This window comes from Neltuma alba, unplaced genomic scaffold (genome assembly GCF_004799145.2).
Source record: "Neltuma alba isolate B1F8T4 unplaced genomic scaffold, ASM479914v2 tig00007192_pilon, whole genome shotgun sequence".
Lineage (NCBI taxonomy): Eukaryota > Viridiplantae > Streptophyta > Magnoliopsida > Fabales > Fabaceae > Neltuma > Neltuma alba.
Genome location: NW_021634705.1, coordinates 14,751 through 36,530, shown reverse-complemented (window position 1 = coordinate 36,530; position 21,780 = coordinate 14,751). Strand labels below are relative to the sequence as shown.

The following is a 21,780-nucleotide window of genomic DNA, read 5'->3' as shown; positions in this document are numbered from 1 at the left end:
TGGTAAAGGTAAATTATATTAACCAAAATAGATGGTAACTTTGCCGTTATAAATACTTCCCCTCCCATCTGTATAGAATTTTCAGCCAACTTAAGGGAGAGAGAGGAAGGGCTGAAATTCATGGAGGAAGAAAAATAGGAGAAAGAGCAAGGGAAGCCAAGCAAGGTCAAGCTTGAAAGTAAGGGCCATGAGACACCAAGAAAGAGGAATGATAAGATTGTTTAAGCAATCTTGGTGGTTAGAAGCAAAGGGGACAAGGAGAAAGCTTAAAGATACAAGGTAATAAACTCACCTATTTTGCATCTTTGATGTGTATGCTTATGTGTTGATGTTGTGTGATGATGAATAAAAGTATGAATGGTTAAATGTTGCTCTATTTCTTATTTAATCCATAACCATGTGTGTATGAAATGTTGAGCATATGAGCATGACATTTTATAGACATGAAAGTATGTGTAACCAAGCATTTCACACACTTGCATCTATCTTGCATGCATAATGATAATGTTTGCTACTGAGATTCTCCTGAATATTACTCTTCCTTAACCAACCCTAATGGGTGCAAAGAGCCTAAGAGAAGAATGCAAGATGTGAAAATGCAAGAATGAAAAGAAGAGTTGAAGGAATAATGTATTATGTTACACGATGAAGTAAACTTCCTTTTATGTTAATGTATGATTAAACACGCCGTTAACATTATGAAATGAGGATTGATGATATTGGTAGGTAAAACTAAATAATTTAATGTATGGGAATAGTTAATGGATTGATGGAATGATTGCATGCAAAAAAAATAAATATTAATGCATTATTAATGCAAACAAGGAGAATAAATTATCCCTAAATAAGCCACGAATTTGTGATAAAGTAGAAGTGAGGCAAACAATTAAATCTGCCCATGGAATTTGGTGAGCAATTAGAGCACATCCTAATCTTTAAAATGAGTTGTAGATCACTTAAAATAAATATGTGTGCTAAGAGATATGATTGCTCAAAGTTAGGCGGAGAAAGTAGAAAGTAAATTTTTACCATTTCAAAGAGTAGACTTCCACAAATTAACTCTACGAATTGAAAATGTTTAAATCCAGGTTTATATTTTTTTTCTTATGGTGAGTTAAAAGAGCTTTAAAGTGAATTGAAAGAGCTTTAAATGAATATTCAAATCACCCTAACACGATTTTTTTTAATAATTAGCTCTGAATTTTCAAAGTTGGACTAAAAATATGAAATTTACTAGTGAATAATAACCCAAGAGTTAAATTTTGAATTTTCAATCTACAGGCTTATTTCGTGATTTTCTTGAACTGTAACGCTTCTAAACCCTTACTAAAGGGTGTACATAGAAGGATGATTCACTTCTAAAGGTCAGGAATAATTTTACAATCTATAATTACCTCTCATCAAATTTTTTTCTCATTTTTTGTCTGAATTATTGAGGCCTCTGTATATTCTAATTCATTTTGGCCAATTTTCCCTTAATAAGTAGAAAATATCAATAATTATAGAAAATTTTGTAATAAATTATTTTTACCCTATTTTCACCTTTTAGACCTCAAATGCTACTCTATACATTCTGTTCTATTTTCATGAATTTTCAGAATTTTCAGGAATTTTGGGCATAGTTCCTAATATTGCCCTTCCTTAACCCAAATTTTTTTAAAATGACAGTCTGATTCCTCTAACACCTTAATTTTAGACTATATATAGAGCCAAAATAAGCCAATTGGAACCACATTATGTGGCATCCGGCTTGGAAAAACCTTACTTTCAAACATTCATTCTTGGGTTACTATCTACTTGGTAAGCCTAAAAATTTTGTCAATTTTAAAAATTCATAACTAATTCTAGAAAAATCAAAATAAGGTGATTCCAAGTTCTATTTAAAGTTCTTTCAATTCTATACATTAAAAAAATAGTCACTAGTCTATTATTCATCCATTCTAGCTCTATTTTACTTACAAAAATCACTATTTATTTGGTTAATTTTAACTTTCTAGCTTTTTACCATAATTTCAAAAATACAAAAATTTTTGTACATAACTCTAAATTTGGTGATCTACCACTTCATTTGAAGCTTAGGATCACAATCAGAATTCAACATTTTCTGAGAAAATTCATAGGTCAAAGCTATGGTTTTTAAGGCATATAAACCCTTTTTAATTACCTTAACTTATGAATTTAAATCCTTAACTTCCATATTCATCCATAACCAATCAAACTAGATGCTATAGCACTTCCCAAGAGTTGGGAACATCATCCATACAAGCATTTAACACAATATTACATAAATCCATAACTCTTATATTACATAACATGTGAAATGCATATTAATTCATAGCAAATCTCTTCAAGCACCCATATTCTTTCCCTTGTCCCTTGATGAGCCAACCCCTATTAGTCAATTTCATATAGAGGGGGTCTGAGATTTCAAAGAAATCCCAGTAGTAAAGAAAAATAATCATATTATTAAAAATGCAAGGTTAGTTCATGCTATATGCAAGCATTAAACTCATGCATTTACATGCATTATCATGCCATTAATATGCCATGGAAAGGGAGTACATAACATACTATTCAACAACTCAACTAAACATATTTGCCAAGGTATCAATGCAAGGAGTTAACCATATTTCATTATACATAACCGAATTATATCATGGCACGCACAACAAAAACAACTAATGCAATTTAATACTAAAATTGCAAGCTCTTGCTACCTCTTAACAAACTTGATTCCATGATTTCTTGATTCCTTGTCCTTATTCTTAAGCCCTTTCTTGCTCAATACCAATACCTATCAAGCAATCAACAATGACAATCCAAATCAACTTAAACAATTCCATTAAACACTTTAACTTAAAACCTTAACCTTTTAACCTTTATTTTAGGGTTTTAGTATCATCTTCTTTAACTTAACTCCCACATGCTTTTCCTACATGATTTTTTTTATGTAGAATCCACATATAAACTTAGATTTATCAAACTCCAACTCCTTCCCCTATATCTAGCCTTGGCTGAGTGGTATAGTTTGGAATTCAAAAATTCCATTTCAATTTTAATACTTCCTAACACATGTTCTTCACATATCCCTACACTATTTCACCTTTTAAACTCACTGAAAACATCAAGTTAACAAAAATAATACCCCATCTCCAAGAACCAGGTTTGGCCAAATTTATCCGCAGGTTTCACAAGTTGAAATTCTTTCAAAAACAAAGTTTAAACATATCTTCCAACTATTTTTTACCCTCTAATCCATATACAAACTTTGAATCATCCATATCTCATTATGAACCAAATTGAATAGCACCAAACCCTAGGGTTTCTAACCTTTAACTTTCATGAAAACCATATTTAAAACCATCAAATCATAGAGCACCATGAACGAGAAGGAAATCCAAGCTCTTACCTTGATTTAGCACTTGATTTCACCTAGGTTTGGCTTAATTTTCTCTTCCTCCTTCTTTCTTCTCACTTGATTGAATTTCCTCTCTTCTTTTTGGTCTTGAAATAGCCAAAATTTTTGCCATAAGGGAAGGGGATGGGGTATTTATAATATGAGCCAAATTTACCTTACGGTAATCCTTCAAATTTACCATTTACCTTTACTATGGACATTTGTTTTGATCTTGCTTCACAACCTTTGTGATTTTGCTACATTACCCCTCGTAGGTGTCCTCCTCATTCCATAGAAATGCCACCTTAAGGGGCATCTCATGTGCCAACTTTTACACATGTGGAAAAATAATAACTTTTTTGTTAAATAATTCGATTCTTCCAAACTTAACCCTTAACAAAATGTATTATTTTATTTATGTCCTTCTCCTCATTTTTGGCACCACTTCATACAGAAAAATGGGGGAAAATGTTGTCCCACCAAGCTTGTGATTATTATACTGCATAATATCATAATATCGGTTGAATTTTTCCTAGATCCTGTTAAATTTAGTACTTCTAAAAATTCATTTCTTTACACCAATAGCTTCCTCTTAATAAAGAGAGGTTTCTTTATTTTTCTCGGATTTAATTTTTTCTACAACTCCTTCAATTTATGTTTTTTTCAAAATAGGCCTTTCACCAATATAATTTAGCTTTAAATATTTTAAAGCTAACCTCTACATCTCTGGAGGCTAGAAATAATTTAAATCTATAATAATCTCTAACATAATTTTTCTCATTTTTTCATGAATTATTATGGCCTCTACATATTTTAAGTAATTCATTTTGTCCAATTTTTCTCTAATTAGCCAAAATTTCCTAAAATTATAGAAAATCCTAAAATAAATTATTTTCATGTTGTTTTATCTTTTAGGCCTCAAACACTATTTTAGACCCTTAATTCTATTTTCATGAATGTCTAGAAATTTTCAAGAATTTCAAGCGTAATTTCCTCTTCAGCCCTTTCTAGACCGAAACTTTTCAAAATGATAGTCCAGTCTCAGCCCGGGTTTCAGTTCAAAAGTTGTTCCGTCTATGTTTCTATTACACTGCCTAGCCCTCAGTCCATCCTAAATTCCTCATTTTCCATGTTATAATTAATAGGATATGACAGTTCCTACCCGAGTTTTACTTTAAAACTGTTCCGTCTTTGTCTTTACTACTTGGCCCTCTATCAGTTCTAAGTTCCTCATTTACCATGTTAAAATTAATAGGATATGACAGTTAATGTGTATGATAAGTTGGAAAGCTAGTTACTAAGACATTTTGTCTCACCTCGTTGCTCTTAACTTTTTAAGGTGATAGTTTCCAGGTGGACTTGTTAGGGAAGGCTCTGGAGGTCTTAAAAGTACTATAACGGTTGTATAGCCTCCTCCTTTAATTTATTTGTATGAATGTTTTTATTTGCCATATGAGGGCTTATTTTGCATACTCTGATGTGCTATAGTACTTCTGATTAAACCTGATATTAGGATTGTGTACTGGTAGTTGGCTAAAGGTCGTTAGGGTTGCACGGTTTTTATGGATCCACATTTTGAACTAGTACCTTGAAGATATCAAATACTTTTAATATCAATCCATGATTGAATGCTATTTAGAAAGGATAAAGTTAGGCTTGTCCATGAATTGATATTCTTGGTTTCGAGAAACCCAAAGCCCATTTGTTATGTTTTAATGTTACATAAGGGTTGATTTTTATAATCATGTTAGAAAGATTGTGTTCATTTATCATGGTTTGGTAGGCAATCAATTTAGAATGGTTTTATTATCCATTATAGTTTTTAAATATCAATTTCTTTCTTTACTATCATGGATAAGTTAATGAATTGAATGAGTTTTTCTCTTTTAACCACAATAGGCACTTTGAAGTTAAATTTTATTCTTTTCTATCATGTTAAATTGTTGAGTTAATAAATGTTCTTTTTATAATCTTGGTAGCATTTTCAAATAGTTAGTTGAACTCTTTTCTAACTTGGTTAACTTTTGAAGTTGAATTGAAACTTTTTCTTTTATGGTAGCTTTTGTACAATCTTTTCTATTTTTCCATTATAATAGTGTTTAAAATAGATGATTTGGGTAAGCAATTGGGGTTAGGAGAAGTGCTATTACAATTTGGTATTAGAGCCAAGTTTCGATCTTGGGACCTATATGTTATAGGACCACCTTGTTTCCCTTACAAGGGACATCCAACAAATTTCGGAATGTTATACATTCCGTTGTTATCTCTGTTGAGCTTGTCTTATTGGCTACACTAAGCTAAATGGACTTGGTTGTCATAACTCAGTCACATAGACAATTATACGTTGGGATGTATAATCTGTACTTGTTCAAGTAAGATGAAGTTTAATTAGATGACAAATTCACTAATTGTGTTTAAGAGTCAACTAGGTTGGCTCTTGTCCCACTCATGCTAGTTAGCTTATCACCCTTTTAATCAAACTCTTACTTAAACACATCTGCCTTTTGATTTATGGATTGCAAGTTCTAAAAGCTCCCAGTCAAGTTAAACAATTATAAGAACAAGTCAATATTTTATACATCATAATTGCATAAATGTTCAAAGAGAATTCATTCAATTCAACCCTTAAAAAGGGGATTTAACATAAAATTTAACGAAAAGGAACATTCAAACATTAAAAAAATCTTATAATTATTTGTTTAAGAGTGAGATTGACTTTTCTCTAATGTTTTTTTTAATTGTATTGATTCATATGCCAACTTTTCATGCCTTACATTGTGCATTTAGCTCTTCCTTCATCTTTATCTAGTATGTTGGTGTAAATATGGTATCTTGTTCATCAAATGTATTTGCAACACACTTCCCACCTGTCCATTTTGAGATGATTGTCCTGTATCTCTTATGGCAAGGTTCTTTATCACAACACTTGTGAAAATGGTTGATATTTCTCTTCAATCTTGATCTCTTCAATATGGTTGAAGACTTTGGAGAATTTATTAACTTCACTTAATAATTTTTTTATCATTTGAGTTGCTATAAAGTTTAATGTTACTTCCTATCTATTGGAGTCCTAGGTGTATTAGGATTCGTGAATTATGACATGTCTAAATCACTTTTATTAAAGAAAGAGTTTTTAGTATAAATATTAGCTTTTATTTTATAACTGAACTTATCTTAACAACCAGTCAAGGCTATCCTAAAACCAATTATTAATTTAGATTCAATTATGAAGGTTTTAGGTATTTTTAACTTTACGCATAGAATAACTCTATTCTTGCTTAAAATAAGTCCAAATTGGCTTCAAACATAGGCCAATTGGTATCAAATTAAAGCTTTTGAATTTATAGATTTTGGGGATAAACCGTACCAAAGTCAAAGATCCCGCACACTGATACGTGCTACAAAAGGTGTTGGAAACCAAAAATTCAAGAATAATTGGACAAATTATTTACCTTTACTATTGGCCCTAGGGGTGGATCCCACTTGCCACCAAGGAGAGTGAGAAATTTTTGTAAAAAAATTTTTTGGTTAAAGTTTGATAGTTAACTCATGTAGCTGACCTTACCTAGTGGGATAAGACTTGTTGTTGTGAACTTTAATAGTTTACTAGTCAATAGTCAACAATTGATCGTTAATTTTCAAGCCTTTGACTGATGATGTCATCGTCTTCAACCTCCCACTAGGTTAGCCCTTACCGACTGGAGCTCCATAGGTTTGTTGGGCTTACTAACTTTGAATAGCCATATCTCCCTTATTTTAGATTTGTTTTTCACATTCTTAGTGTCATTAGAATCATCTCTTTAACCACTGTACATTTATGACCTTTATGCTTCCAAAAGGGTCCATTTTCGACCTAATCTTGAGCTTCATTAATCGTGATCACAAAAAGATTCTGATAGGAATGAAGAGCCCACTCTAAACCAACATTCAGAGCCTACGATCCTAGATAAGATATTGGAAGCCTAATGACACATTCAAAGAGTAAAAGACTAGAGAAGGCTTTGTAAGCATTGATAAGAGATATATTTGAGATGGCGGCATAATCTAAAGATGCAAAAACAAACATAGCAACACTCTCCATATTAGGAAAGCCAGAGATGTAAGAGCTTCTAAATAACTAAATGAACTTAAAATGGTGTAATTAAAGGCCTATTCAAGGCAAGCTGTTGAATCTTTCATTGAAATTATTTATTTGACGTATTTCTTTAGGCTAGATGTAACATCCCGAATTTTAGACTTAGACTTGAAAGAAATAACCTGAAATAGGTAGGCTACCAGATCTCTTTTGGTAAAAGTCCCAGAAATTCCTTGAAAGGATAAAATGATTTTCAAGGACTAAATTGCAAAGAGAAAGTCTTATGGACCAAGAGACAAGGAAATTAGAGGCTATAGTAAAGCCTTTGGGGGCCAAGTAAGAGGAATAAAGATGAATATGGGCTAAAGGTTATGCTAGAAATCTCAAAGGGATAATTCTTGAGGCTAAATCTAAACAAGGACCTAATTATAATTTTGAAAAGTTTTAGGCCCAAAAGGGTAATGTGAAAAGTAGGCCCAAAAATTCCAAGAAAATTTTTGAAAATGGGAAATGAGGTGATAAGGCCCATTTAATATTAAAAATAACAAAAATGCCCTTGGAATGGATTTTAGGTAAATTAGCTCATTATAGAAATTTTGGCTAATTAAGAAAAATAGTCAAAATCAATTATTTAAAATATAAGGAGGCCTAAAAAGAATCAGATAAAAATGGGAATTAATTATTTAGAAAATTATGTAAGATTATAAAATTATTCTTGACCCTTGGAAATTATTTAAAATAATTTAAAGCCGAATTTTACAGAAAGGGGGTATCAGGAAAATCTTTAAACGAGGTATCTACAGGTTGAGCTTTGAACAGAGAAAAATTAGAGAAATTTCTCTCAATGAAAGAGAGTTAATGAAGTAGAGGAATAACTTTTTTAAGCCAGAAACATCAGAAAGTATTTGGTCAAAGTTACAGTAAAATAAAATAATTTAGTGTTTCCTTTAAGTGACAGAAATCCTAAAGGCTTCTCTTGCTTAATGTTTGGCATTATTTTATTATATGTAGTTATTTATGATGAGAAGAGGGTGCTAGAATATTTGCCAATGATACTGAGTAAGTCAGGATATAGAAAAGGGCCCAATATGGTGTAAAATTATAAACTAAGTGGAGGAATAGCTAAGGGTATAATTGTAAACATATTTTTCTTTATTTGCCTCCCTATTTTAATGTTAATTTGATGAAGAGGACAAGGTTGAAATTATATAATTTGTCAATGATAAAACTTGAAAAAGGATTAAAATAATATATTTTAAAGCACATGAGAAAAATGCCTTGGACACATGACAAGATCACATAGTGGGAGGTTTGATGAGGAATAATTAATGGAGTTTCTAGAGTAATGTCCATATGGAAAATTCTTAAAGTTTAGAGAATGCGAGTTGAGTTTGGCTTCCTCTATTACTCCTTAACAAGGTGTCAAATGGAAGCCTTCCTATTAGTTGGAATTTTCAAGAAGGAGCATGTGTAGAAATATGTGATCAAAAAGAGATTAAAATAATAAAGCTTATAGAAGAAGCTTTCAAGAATGGTTAAGGAAGAAGTAGTTTAAGACCATGTGATGAAATTGCAAGAGAGCTTAGTCATTAAGAGGCATAACATGTGGCATGAAGTGAATGTGTTCATGAGTTCAATATGGTCTTCTCTTCTTCCTTCTTCTTTTAAAATACACCACCTAGCTCAATGACATAGGCAAGATGATGTAGTGCATGATGGGGTAAGGAAGATGATGCAAGGGAACACATGGCAAACTTCTTGAAATGCCATTTCATCTATGTAATTTCATGCAACTTGGATGGCAATCTTATGACTCTAGCATTATAAATACTCCTCTCCCTCCCTTTTACCAAGGGTTTTTGGCCAAGGAACAGAAAAAAGAAGAGGAAGGCCATGAGTTAGAAGAAGAGCAAGAGAAAGAAGAAGAAGAAGGAAAGAGGAGAAAGAAAGGCAAGGCAAATCAAGCATTAGAGTAGATAAGTTGCTAATCTTACGCTTGATTATTATCACATCCAGCATTATGATAATTAGAAATAAGAAATATTCTCAAATTATTGAGGATTAAAAATGATAAGAAGAAATAGAATAATTTTACTGGAAAATAATTACCATAATTTTTCTAAGCCAATTATAGGAATTTGACTAATTAAGGAAAATTGGTCAAGTGTAAATAAGGAAAAATATTTCCAAGGCTTGGAAAATTAAGGAAAAATGAGGGTAACATCCTTTGAGAGTTATATGGAATTATAAAATTGGTTTTATGACCAAATTACCCTTCGAGAAATTATAAGAGAATTTAAGGGTGATTTAGGCTAATTAAGGGATTTTATTCAGAAAATTCCAAATAAATATTTTTAAGGAGAATAAAATTCCAAGAAAATTCCTATGAGACCCCAAGGAATTATAAGAGATTATGAAATTAAATGAAAACCCTCAAGTATCCAAGATTTTTCCAACTACTTGTGAAAAGTGGAAAAATCTCTAAAGATGAGGAAATTAATTTTTCTTTTTATTTAATTATTAGGAAATTAATTTTAAGGCAAAGAGGGCAATTTGGGAAGATAAAAATGAGGATAATAAATTAAGGATCTAACAGAAAATAATTACAGAGGCCAAACTACTGTAATTATAGAAAGGAAGTTAAACTTAGAGCCAAAGTATACTGATAAAGCAAGATTAGTGTCTTGCAAATCAAATGGATCACATTGAGCCATATGTCAAGCCCTTAATGGAGAGGATTTGAACTTGCCAAGTGTCACTCCTTAAATGGAGAGGATTTTGACTTTTGGTAATTAATTTCATTTGGATTTTTGTTAATTAAGAAAGAGAAAGCAAGATTAAAGAGGGTAATGACACTTGGATTCTCATTAAAGAGGGTGGTTGGGATATTTTGACTCATTAAACAAGCTCATCTCCCCCTCATTTTCAGATGTGAATTCAGCCAAGGGAGGAAAGGAGAGAAAAGAGAGGGTTTTGAAGAAGGAACAAGGAAAAGCTAGCATCTTTGACCATACAACTAAGGATTCAAGGTTAGTTCTTGGTTTTAGATAGGTTCTTGCTTTGTTTTCTTTCTTTCTATGGTTGAAAAATCTGTTTCTACTCTCCTTTGGGTGTTGGTCGAACTGGTTATTTTGAAGGGAAGGAAGTTTTGTTGATCACACTTGCTAAGACACATCAAAACATATTAGTTCCTAGTGTTTGCAAGTGGCTATAAGTTGTTTTGAAGCATTTTTCTTGGTTGTTCCTTTGGATGTTCATTTCGGCCAAGATGATGACTGAACCCTAAGATGAGTTTTTCAATGTTTTAAGGCTTCCATGATGCTTAAAATGACAAATGGTTTAGGGTAAACCAAAAGGAACAAGTTTTGGAAGCATTAAAACAAAGTTGTAATTTTTTGTTCAAGTACCCCTAATGGTTCGGTCAAGGGTAGCTGAAAAGAGGAGTCTTATTTTCATAGATCTAAGCACATATTCATAATCTACATGAAAAACCATGTAGGAATAAGTTAAGAAGCAATTTTTAGGGTTAAAAGGAAACAAGTTCAAAAATAGTGAACAAAGGTGGAAGCTTTAAGAAGCAAGAGTTTTTTATTTTATTATGTTCTTGCTTTTTCTTGATTGGGTAATGATTCTTGCTGCCCTTTTTGATGGATTGCATTGCTAGGGTTTGATATTTGTGAAGGGAAAGAAGAGAAAGAAAGAAAGCTCAAGCTTTTGGAGCAAGGTAGCAAGTTAAACCTAGCTACTAACACTAACTTGGCATTATTGATTATTGCATGATTAATTACTATTATGTGGTTGAACTTTCTTGATTATGTTGTGGCTGCTCTTTGCTCTTTCTTGCTTTGGTCTTTGCATGATTGAGTTTGCCAAATGATAAATATGCTAATTCACTAATAGTAGCTAATGTAGTTATGCATAATAATGATGCTTGTTGGTGCTATAGTTGGTTAATTTGCTATTGGGATTTCAATGAAATCTCATTCCACAAATGCAATCTAACATTTTAGGGCCTGAATCCTCCAAGGAAAATCTGCAGATTGAAGGTTAAATTTGTGGTGTCTTGCCACAAAAAATTCGTGGATCTTTTTGGCTATGTATATATTATGCTAACAATACTGTAACACACTGACATTGCCATGTTCACGTGACTTTTTTATTAAGCTCCTGAATGTGTTTAATCACGAAATTTTTCATGATTATAGATAACGTCCTGAGCTTCAATTTGATAGCTAACATGTTAAAAATGGCCAAGTATACGATTTTTAATGATTTTTCAAAATTAAAGGTTAGAATCTAGGGAAAAGGGTTTTTGGCAAATGGACAGTGTTAACTTTCACAAAAACCTGATGCTTGTTCCTAAGGAATTGGATCACAAGATTATTTTTCCTTGAAATAGCACTTAAAGATCTTTAAATAGAATTTTTAACCACCCTATTTTGATTTTTGTGGAATAAGTTATGAATTTTCGAAGTTGGGCCAGAGAAACTGGATTTTTACCCGATGAACAGTAAAAACCCGAAATTTAGCGTTTTTTAGATAAGAAGTGAGCCCAAGACCATCCAATGTGGTCTAAAATGGTTTTAAATAGAACCTAAGTTGATAAAATAGTAAGGTGTGACAATTATGTTACTAATCTTATAGTAGAGTTTAAATTGAGTATGGTGACTTTAAATACGTGAGAATCCTAAGCTAAGATGCTAGCCAAAATTCATAGAAGAATGAAGGAAGATGAAGTTGATGTTAGAATCATGTTCAAAGGCTAGAAAGGAATAAAAATTAAGTGGTTTTGCATGAAAATTGAATAAATCCAATTTCTCCTAATTTTGTGTAATTTTTTGCCAGATTGGGGGTTGATCCTAGGTTTGGATTTTGATGCTTTCAATGTGTTTAGAATAAAATATTGTGTGGGATACAAGTGAGAAAGCAAGTTTGGAAGTAAAATTTTGAACCCTAAACCCTATGTATTCAACCAAGCTAAGTTCATGAGGAAGGAGTTGGATTTTGTTGAATTTGAGTTTAAAAATAAATTCTCCATGCAAAATTATGAAGGAATAGTATGTGAAATTAATTTTAGAAAAATTGAAATCAAAGCTCAAGAGTTAGAGGTTAATACATGTTAAAGAGCAAAGTATGAATGCTGCATTTTACCATGGCTCTAATAAATGAATAGCATGATGTGTTGATGTATTTAAGGCCATGAGATATCAAGAAAGAGAAATGGAAATTCAATTTGATAGCTAACATGTTAAAAATGGCCAAGTATACGATTTTTAATGATTTTTCAAAATTAAAGGTTAGAATCTAGGGAAAAGGGTTTTTGGCAAATGGACAGTGTTAACTTTCACAAAAACCTGATGCTTGTTCCTAAGGAATTGGATCACAAGATTATTTTTCCTTGAAATAGCACTTAAAGATCTTTAAATAGAATTTTTAACCACCCTATTTTGATTTTTGTGGAATAAGTTATGAATTTTCGAAGTTGGGCCAGAGAAACTGGATTTTTACCCGATGAACAGTAAAAACCCGAAATTTAGCGTTTTTTAGATAAGAAGTGAGCCCAAGACCATCCAATGTGGTCTAAAATGGTTTTAAATAGAACCTAAGTTGATAAAATAGTAAGGTGTGACAATTATGTTACTAATCTTATAGTAGAGTTTAAATTGAGTATGGTGACTTTAAATACGTGAGAATCCTAAGCTAAGATGCTAGCCAAAATTCATAGAAGAATGAAGGAAGATGAAGTTGATGTTAGAATCATGTTCAAAGGCTAGAAAGGAATAAAAATTAAGTGGTTTTGCATGAAAATTGAATAAATCCAATTTCTCCTAATTTTGTGTAATTTTTTGCCAGATTAGGGGTTGATCCTAGGTTTGGATTTTGATGCTTTCAATGTGTTTAGAATAAAATATTGTGTGGGATACAAGTGAGAAAGCAAGTTTGGAAGTAAAATTTTGAACCCTAAACCCTATGTATTCAACCAAGCTAAGTTCATGAGGAAGGAGTTGGATTTTGTTGAATTTGAGTTTAAAAATAAATTCTCCATGCAAAATTATGAAGGAATAGTATGTGAAATTAATTTTAGAAAAATTGAAATCAAAGCTCAAGAGTTAGAGGTTAATACATGTTAAAGAGCAAAGTATGAATGCTGCATTTTACCATGGCTCTAATAAATGAATAGCATGATGTGTTGATGTATTTAAGGCCATGAGATATCAAGAAAGAGAAATGGAAATTCAATTTGATAGCTAACATGTTAAAAATGGCCAAGTATACGATTTTTAATGATTTTTCAAAATTAAAGGTTAGAATCTAGGGAAAAGGGTTTTTGGCAAATGGACAGTGTTAACTTTCACAAAAACCTGATGCTTGTTCCTAAGGAATTGGATCACAAGATTATTTTTCCTTGAAATAGCACTTAAAGATCTTTAAATAGAATTTTTAACCACCCTATTTTGATTTTTGTGGAATAAGTTATGAATTTTCGAAGTTGGGCCAGAGAAACTGGATTTTTACCCGATGAACAGTAAAAACCCGAAATTTAGCGTTTTTTAGATAAGAAGTGAGCCCAAGACCATCCAATGTGGTCTAAAATGGTTTTAAATAGAACCTAAGTTGATAAAATAGTAAGGTGTGACAATTATGTTACTAATCTTATAGTAGAGTTTAAATTGAGTATGGTGACTTTAAATACGTGAGAATCCTAAGCTAAGATGCTAGCCAAAATTCATAGAAGAATGAAGGAAGATGAAGTTGATGTTAGAATCATGTTCAAAGGCTAGAAAGGAATAAAAATTAAGTGGTTTTGCATGAAAATTGAATAAATCCAATTTCTCCTAATTTTGTGTAATTTTTTGCCAGATTGGGGGTTGATCCTAGGTTTGGATTTTGATGCTTTCAATGTGTTTAGAATAAAATATTGTGTGGGATACAAGTGAGAAAGCAAGTTTGGAAGTAAAATTTTGAACCCTAAACCCTATGTATTCAACCAAGCTAAGTTCATGAGGAAGGAGTTGGATTTTGTTGAATTTGAGTTTAAAAATAAATTCTCCATGCAAAATTATGAAGGAATAGTATGTGAAATTAATTTTAGAAAAATTGAAATCAAAGCTCAAGAGTTAGAGGTTAATACATGTTAAAGAGCAAAGTATGAATGCTGCATTTTACCATGGCTCTAATAAATGAATAGCATGATGTGTTGATGTATTTAAGGCCATGAGATATCAAGAAAGAGAAATGGAAAGGTTAATCAAAAAACTTGGATGGTTCGAAGCAAAAGAGAGCAAGAGGAAAACATGGAGTTATAAGGTAGTGAACTTGCCTTTATTGTGTACTTGATGTTTATGCTTGTGTGTGTTGATATCTATGATGTTGTTTTGATAATGATATGAAGCATGAGTTGTTGAAGGATGCTCTATTTCTTATATGTTTCATGGTCATGTGTGTATGAAACATTGAGCATGTAAGCACGTTATTATATGAGTATGAATTTATGTAAAGCAAGCATGGTATGCACCAAGCATCTATCTTGCATACATGATTGGTAATATTTAATACTGAGATTCTTCTAAATTTTACCATTCATTAACCAACCACAATAGGTATGTTGAGCATAGAAGAAGAATGCAAGATGTGGATCAAAAGAATAAAGGGGAGAGTTGAAGAAATGTATTATGATATTATGTTATGTAATGATTTTCCTTGTATGGGATGATTATATGAACATACCATTTAAGAAATCTAAATATGTGTGATGCTATTGGCATGTGAAATTTAGTATGATAATGCATCAGAATGATTAATGGAATAGTGGAATGATTGTATGCAAAAGAAAGAATGTTATAGCATATTAATGCAAGTAAAAGGATAAACATATCTATCATTAGCAACAAAATTGGGACAGGGGAAAAGTAAGGCAAATGAATGTTTCTGCTCATAAAATTTTGTGACTATCTAGTATACATCCTGAGCTTTAAAACAAGTGGTAGATTATTTAAAATAGATGGGTGTGCCAAAAGTTATGATTACTCAAAATTAAGGCAGAAAAACTATAAAGTACAGTTTTGACCATATGAATAGTACCATTCTCGAATTTTTCTGTATTGAACAAGCAAATAAATGACTCATTGAGCATTTTTTCCCCTATAGAGATATAAAATAACTTTAAATGGAGACTTGGGTCACCTTAATATGATTTTTTTATGATTAATTATGAAATTTCAAAATGGGACCAAAAATCTAGAATTTCCAAATGAATAGTAATATGAGAATTAAAAAACAAGATTTTAATATACGAGCTTAATTCATGATTAACCTAAACTATAATGTTTTCAAACGTGTACTAAAGAGGTATTAAATAACGGATGTTCCACTGGACATTTAAACGAGCATCTAAGCACAAGTAGGCATTTTAGGACCTTTTTTATGCATTAATTTCATATTTTTTTTAGTTTAATTAGTTATTAGGAATATCCTATGAAAACCAAAAATGTTATTTATCATTTAACCTCCACATAATCAGTGGCCATAGGCCGCTTGGCCTATTTCCACCTCTAACTGAAATATAATCTTACTTGATTATATCATTTAATTGGGATTTTCTCCAATTTCCAATCAAATAGTTTGGTTTATCAATGGCAGGTCTGGCCCAAAATCTAACAATATCAATAGTTAAATTTAAAAAACAATCATGGGTCTTTTTGGAATGATTTATAAGAAGCTTTTCAATCATGATTTATGGAATACGCAGTAAGTATATAAGAGGAGTTTTGTCTAAACTTACGTTAAATGTATTTATAAGCACTTTTAAAGGTGATTCTAAACAGGCTCTATGTTGATATGGTAGCTGGTAGGTGTTTCCTTTAATCTTTACCGGAAAATGTGCAGCCCATGGCCCCTAGATAGGGAGCGGCTTTCCTCCTTTGCTTTTACCATCCACTTACTGTCCACTGCCTGGAACGATATCGTTTGGTGAGAAAGCAGGATCTGAGTCAAATGAATTGGACGACAGCGTTTAATATGAAATCATGTTTCCTTCTTCTATTCAGCAACACATCCATGAAACTCATGTTCGTTCTTCAACAACACAACCCTTTTCTTTAACAATGTAGCCCCTTCAACCCAAATTGGCATGTAGATTAGAGCAAAGTGAACGACTTAATTGCAGATCTCCCCCTCTCGCCAATTCAAGAGCTTGAATTAGGTTTTCTTTCATTGAATTTCAGAATCCCCAAAGTCCTTTAATAGCTCAACCTCTTTTTTAGTCATTGATCCTTTGACTAGATCTCACTAATCAGCAAAAGTGGAGAAGCTCCAAATCCGGTATCTTGCTCTCTCGCCCATTCAAGAGCTTCTATTAGATTTCATTGCTTTGTTTCATATATTAAATCTATATATATAATTATGTAAATATATTTTTCTTTCTTTTGCAAGGGGATGTTTGATATTCTTCTCAATAATTATGGAGAAGGTACGTAAAATAATAAGCCTAGTATTTTTGGAAAATCTATATATAAAATTATGCACTTTTTCGACTAAGCCTATTGATTTCTGATGTTATATTGATTGATTTTAAATGAGCAACTCATCTCTTATACAAGATTGGGTGTTTGTATCTCATTATTTTTCAAGCTATATTATTATGATAACGACAATAGGTTCGAGATGTATACAAGGATGATAAATTCAATGGGGATAATTCAACAACCAAATAGCAGTGTTCTTGTTAGATAGTAATCTTATGGGGATTTTTTTCTTTGGTAGTTGAATAAGTTGGAATATGAGATTAACTATAATTTGTGTAGTGTTCACATGAAAAGAAACTACATCAAAGGGGCAAAGGTAGACATATGAGGAATTTAGTAATTATTGTTTGTAAATGATTAAAAGCTTATATTTTTTTTGCTTCTCTTTATATCCATATAGCCTGTTCTGTTGCCTACTTGCATCTAATTGTGGGAGGGTATAATGGACTACTATTTAGGACAATATAAATTGAACACTTTACAGTTTTAATGGACTTAAAGTAGAAGTGGCTCAATTAGTTAGCTTTATTATAATGTATCAGTTCAATATTTAATATGTATAGAATTTTTTTGCATCCCCTTATTCTTACAAAGAGGAGAATGGTCATTCTATTTGCGTATTGTAAACATTACAATATTAAGAATGCCATGACCTTGATTTTGCATCATTTAAATGCATTTGTATTTGCCCCATTTGATGACAATTTTGTAGGTACAAAATAATTGTTTATTGTTCTCATTATCATAATAGATCCATCAGTTGTTACAGTAGCTCAAAAAAATTTCAAACTTCTCTTGATATTTTGAATCTTACATTTCTCAGCCTGGTGATTTGCTTTCCTCCAAGATCTAAGTTTGTGTCCAACAATTAATGGGAATGTTTATTGTATAGACTATCAGTTTGACACTTCACGTACTCAAGTCCAATAGGTAAATGTTGTGATCAAGCCTTTATTACTATTGATGCAAATTATGATTGCTTAAGCTTTCATGAATTTGGTATTTGAATTGATTCTAGAATTTTTATGCATTTTCTAGGTTGAGAGCATACCTCAATAATAAAGGAAAAAACATGATCCTCATAATTAATAGCTATGTGATTTTGGCCTATCAAGTTTGAGGTTTTGTTAAAAATATATAACTCTTTTTTAAATTATTGATTCATCATATTTTTTGAGGAAGAAATTTAGGCATGTTGATAAATCTTAAGCAAGCTCACATACTGATAGAATAATATGTTTCCCATTGCATTGTTTCAGGTTGTGTTCACATCATTCACATAAAAGCAATACTTAATTTGCTACATGGATGTGTATCAAGATGTTTGAATTGCAACAAGGAAGGAAATATTTTAGCATGACTGAATTTCATGCTGCATAATAGGTTACAAGAACAATAAGCAAGTTTCATTAAAAAAACAGAACTAGCTCAAATAAAGAAAATGATGAGCTTGATTGATCAAAATAGAGAGTAACACATAAGAACAAAATGATGAGCTAGCTTGACCAAAAAAGAGAGCTAGCTTGAGTTAAGATAATTTTTCACATCACCTCTTGTATATCCCAGTTGTCTCGACCTCCTGCATATTGGCTTTGCAAATTGAATGTTGATTTTTGATTAACCCTAGCTTTTTCAGCATTTTCTAATTCATAACGTTGAGCTGGTGTTAATCCTCGATACAATGGAAGTAGGTGAACAGCTTTAGGAGGTTGAAGAGGATGATTATTATCTAGAAAAACTTCACTTATTCTATATTTTCCATTTACCAGCTTATCTTTCATTCTAGCTTCACAACTCGTTCTTGTCTCATTTCTAGGCTTCCTAATTTGCACCTCTAGTTTATCTGGTTTTTTCACCCCTTCTTTGTTACAAACATATAGATAAGATGAATGTGATTGGCTTATCTTTTTTTGCTCTTGTTAAACCTCTGCTTTCGAACACCAAAACCAATTCTTTTAGCATATGTTCTCCAAAATTCCCGGGATGCTTCTATATCATCAAATTCAAGATTAAGTGTAGGAGTCAAATTTATTGCCATGGTTTAAGCCTCCTGCAAAATTGAAAAGTGTATAATGTTAATTAATGATAAGTGAATAAAATAGTTACAAATTGTATACACACACAAATAAATACATTAAATGAGGCAAATATATACACACATATCCACCCACAAAAAGAATCTATTAACTAAACAGAGCATATACATAGTCCCGAAACTCCCTTGAATTCAATTATTTCAATCTATCTTTTATTAAAATATATACACCCACGTTTGCACAGTATGTCGCTGATTCAGGTGGTTTGTTCTTTTGACTTTTTGATTCAAATACTCACACACAAATGAAAAGAACACATAAGAAAGAGATGAAAATGGTGGTTTCCATTGCTATATTTTGCTTCTCCTACATTCTCAAAACTGATTCTTTTTTGGATTGACTCATAACTGATTCATTTTACGGAAAAATTTAAACAGATATGAAAGAAGAAGAAACTTATTTCCTTACCAATCTTTAATATTCAGAGCCCATATATCTCTTTTGTTGAAATTCTTCAAGTCTTCTAAGAAACTTCTTCACTCCAGTACCTTCAACTTTCCCACGCTAGTGGAAGAAGAATGGAACACGGGAAATTAAAACATTAAAACCAGACGCGCTGCTGCATGGAAGAACCGAAGAAGGAAACATGATTTCATATTAAACACTGTCGTCCAATTAATTTGATTCAGATCCCGCTTTCTCACCAAACGACATCATGCGAGGCAGCGGATGGTAAAAGCAAAGGAGGAAAGCCGCTTCCCCTAAGATAAGGCCTCCTTTGTGAAGAAATCTGCCTCCCTGTTGTCATCTCTGCTGATCCACAGTAACTTTACATTCCATTCTCTTCTTAAGAAATTTTGCAGTTCATAGATCAGGGTGGCATCATCGTGTAGCTCGATATTTGTAGCAGTCTGAGTCTGTAAACATATTCACACACTTGCGGCCGCTATCCCAAGCTCGATCTCCCCAAAGTTCAGCAGCAAGGCTTTCTCCTTGCTCCACCCTCCACATAAAAGCCTCCGTATATAATTTCTGTCCGTTAATCCCGCAAAAAGCCCCATCCACGTGGATGTATTGGTGTGTTGAGAAGCTTTCTTCTTCGCGAGACTAGTGTACGCTCCAGTCATATATGCTTCTGCGGTGCGCCCAGATACGCTGTTAGCAATTTGCTGCTCATTTCTTCTGGAAGAATATTATAGAGTATTTAATGTATTTAAATATGTATCTATAATTAGAAAGTAAATGCCGTTTAAACTGAAAATAGATACTTCTGTGTATTTAAAAGTATTAATTAAATATTAAAAATAAAATTATATTTTAAAGATTTTAAAAATTGAATAGACAAATTTAAGTTGTAGGAAAACATTATAATAGGCTCATTTTTAGATGCCTTGTTTTGTATTTTCAAATAAGATTTAAAATATATTAAGACAGAAAGATATATACTATATAAGGATGTGTGAAGCTCAAAATAATCCCTCAAAATATCTTAATTTTTGTGAAGCCTTTGGAGATTATTCGAAAATTATATTAAATTGTTTTTTCATGAAATGACCTAAATCAGCATGAGATCAAGGTGAAATTAAATATTATATTCATATATTATAAAACTTATTCAAAATTTTTCAACTTAATATTATGTAATTTATTGGTTGAGATAAAAAGTGGAGAGAAAAAAGGCAAGGGAAAGAGAATCTAAGTCTGATTTCACCTCCCCCTCCCTTTTCTTTCTCTATATATTCCTAATCCTATACGTACACTATGCGCGGCAGAAGATGATGGGTACAATACCCTGCTTGTGTTCCTTATTCTTTTTTATCATCCTCTTCCCTTCCTTCAATCCCTTAGCATCCATGAACCATCTCATTCAAGAAACCTGCAAGAAAAGTTCAGACACTGATCCAAACATAAGCCTTAACTTCTGCATATCTTCTTTAGAAGCAGATCCCAGCAGCCACAGCATGAGATTAAGCCTCACTAAACTTGGTCTCATCTCCATGAATCTAACCAGAAACAACGTCACAGAAACTAGGGTTTACATTAAACACCTCTTGAAGAAGAAGAAGATAGATCGGTATATCATAGAATGCTTAAAAGATTGCCTGGAACTGTATTCAGATGCCATCACAACTGTTGAAGAAGCCATTGGAGATTACAGGAGAAAGCGTTATGTAGATTCGAACGCCAAGGTTAGTTCAGTTCTTGATGCGTCTTCCACCTGTGAAGATGGCTTCAAGGAAAATAGCAGACGAGTGGTTTCGCCATTAACGAAGAGAAACAATCATACCTTTCAGTTGTCCGCCATAGCTCTCTCCATCACTGACATGGTCCGAGAATGAAATTCAAGAGCAAGCTCGTTGATCTATACCTGTATATATAGGTATCTATGTATGTATGGTTAGTAACTCGCCAAGATGTTTATTTGACCACACTCAAACCATGCATATCTATTATATTGCAGTAATTTTCAATAGTATAGGATTTTCTCTTGTTGCTATGCAGGATCGAGTAGAACTAGAAATTATAATTGCTCTTGGTTCATACTCCTTCCGGTCCTAATATTATAGCTAGTTGAGAGTAATTAGATTTCATGTTACACTTCCTCTTTTTCACCTAAATTTCCAATTTTGATTCCTATGCTTCCAAGACTTCTTCCTTAGGTGTATCTTACATAATTTTTCATTCTAAACATATTGGAAGCATCAAAACAAGTAAAATCCAATCCTAGGTGAAAAGTCCTCTTGGCCG

General features: G+C 32.1%; 1 protein-coding gene across 1 annotated transcript; it reads left to right on the top strand.

The window, feature by feature from the left end:
- Positions 1 to 20,837: 20,837 nt before the first annotated feature.
- On the top strand, positions 20,838 to 21,573 carry LOC114751979 (putative invertase inhibitor). Its single transcript, XM_028940688.1, has one exon. The coding sequence runs from the start codon at positions 20,886 to 20,888 to the stop codon at positions 21,369 to 21,371; it is 486 nt and encodes a 161-aa protein (XP_028796521.1). The 5' UTR covers positions 20,838 to 20,885; the 3' UTR covers positions 21,372 to 21,573.
- Positions 21,574 to 21,780: the final 207 nt, after the last annotated feature.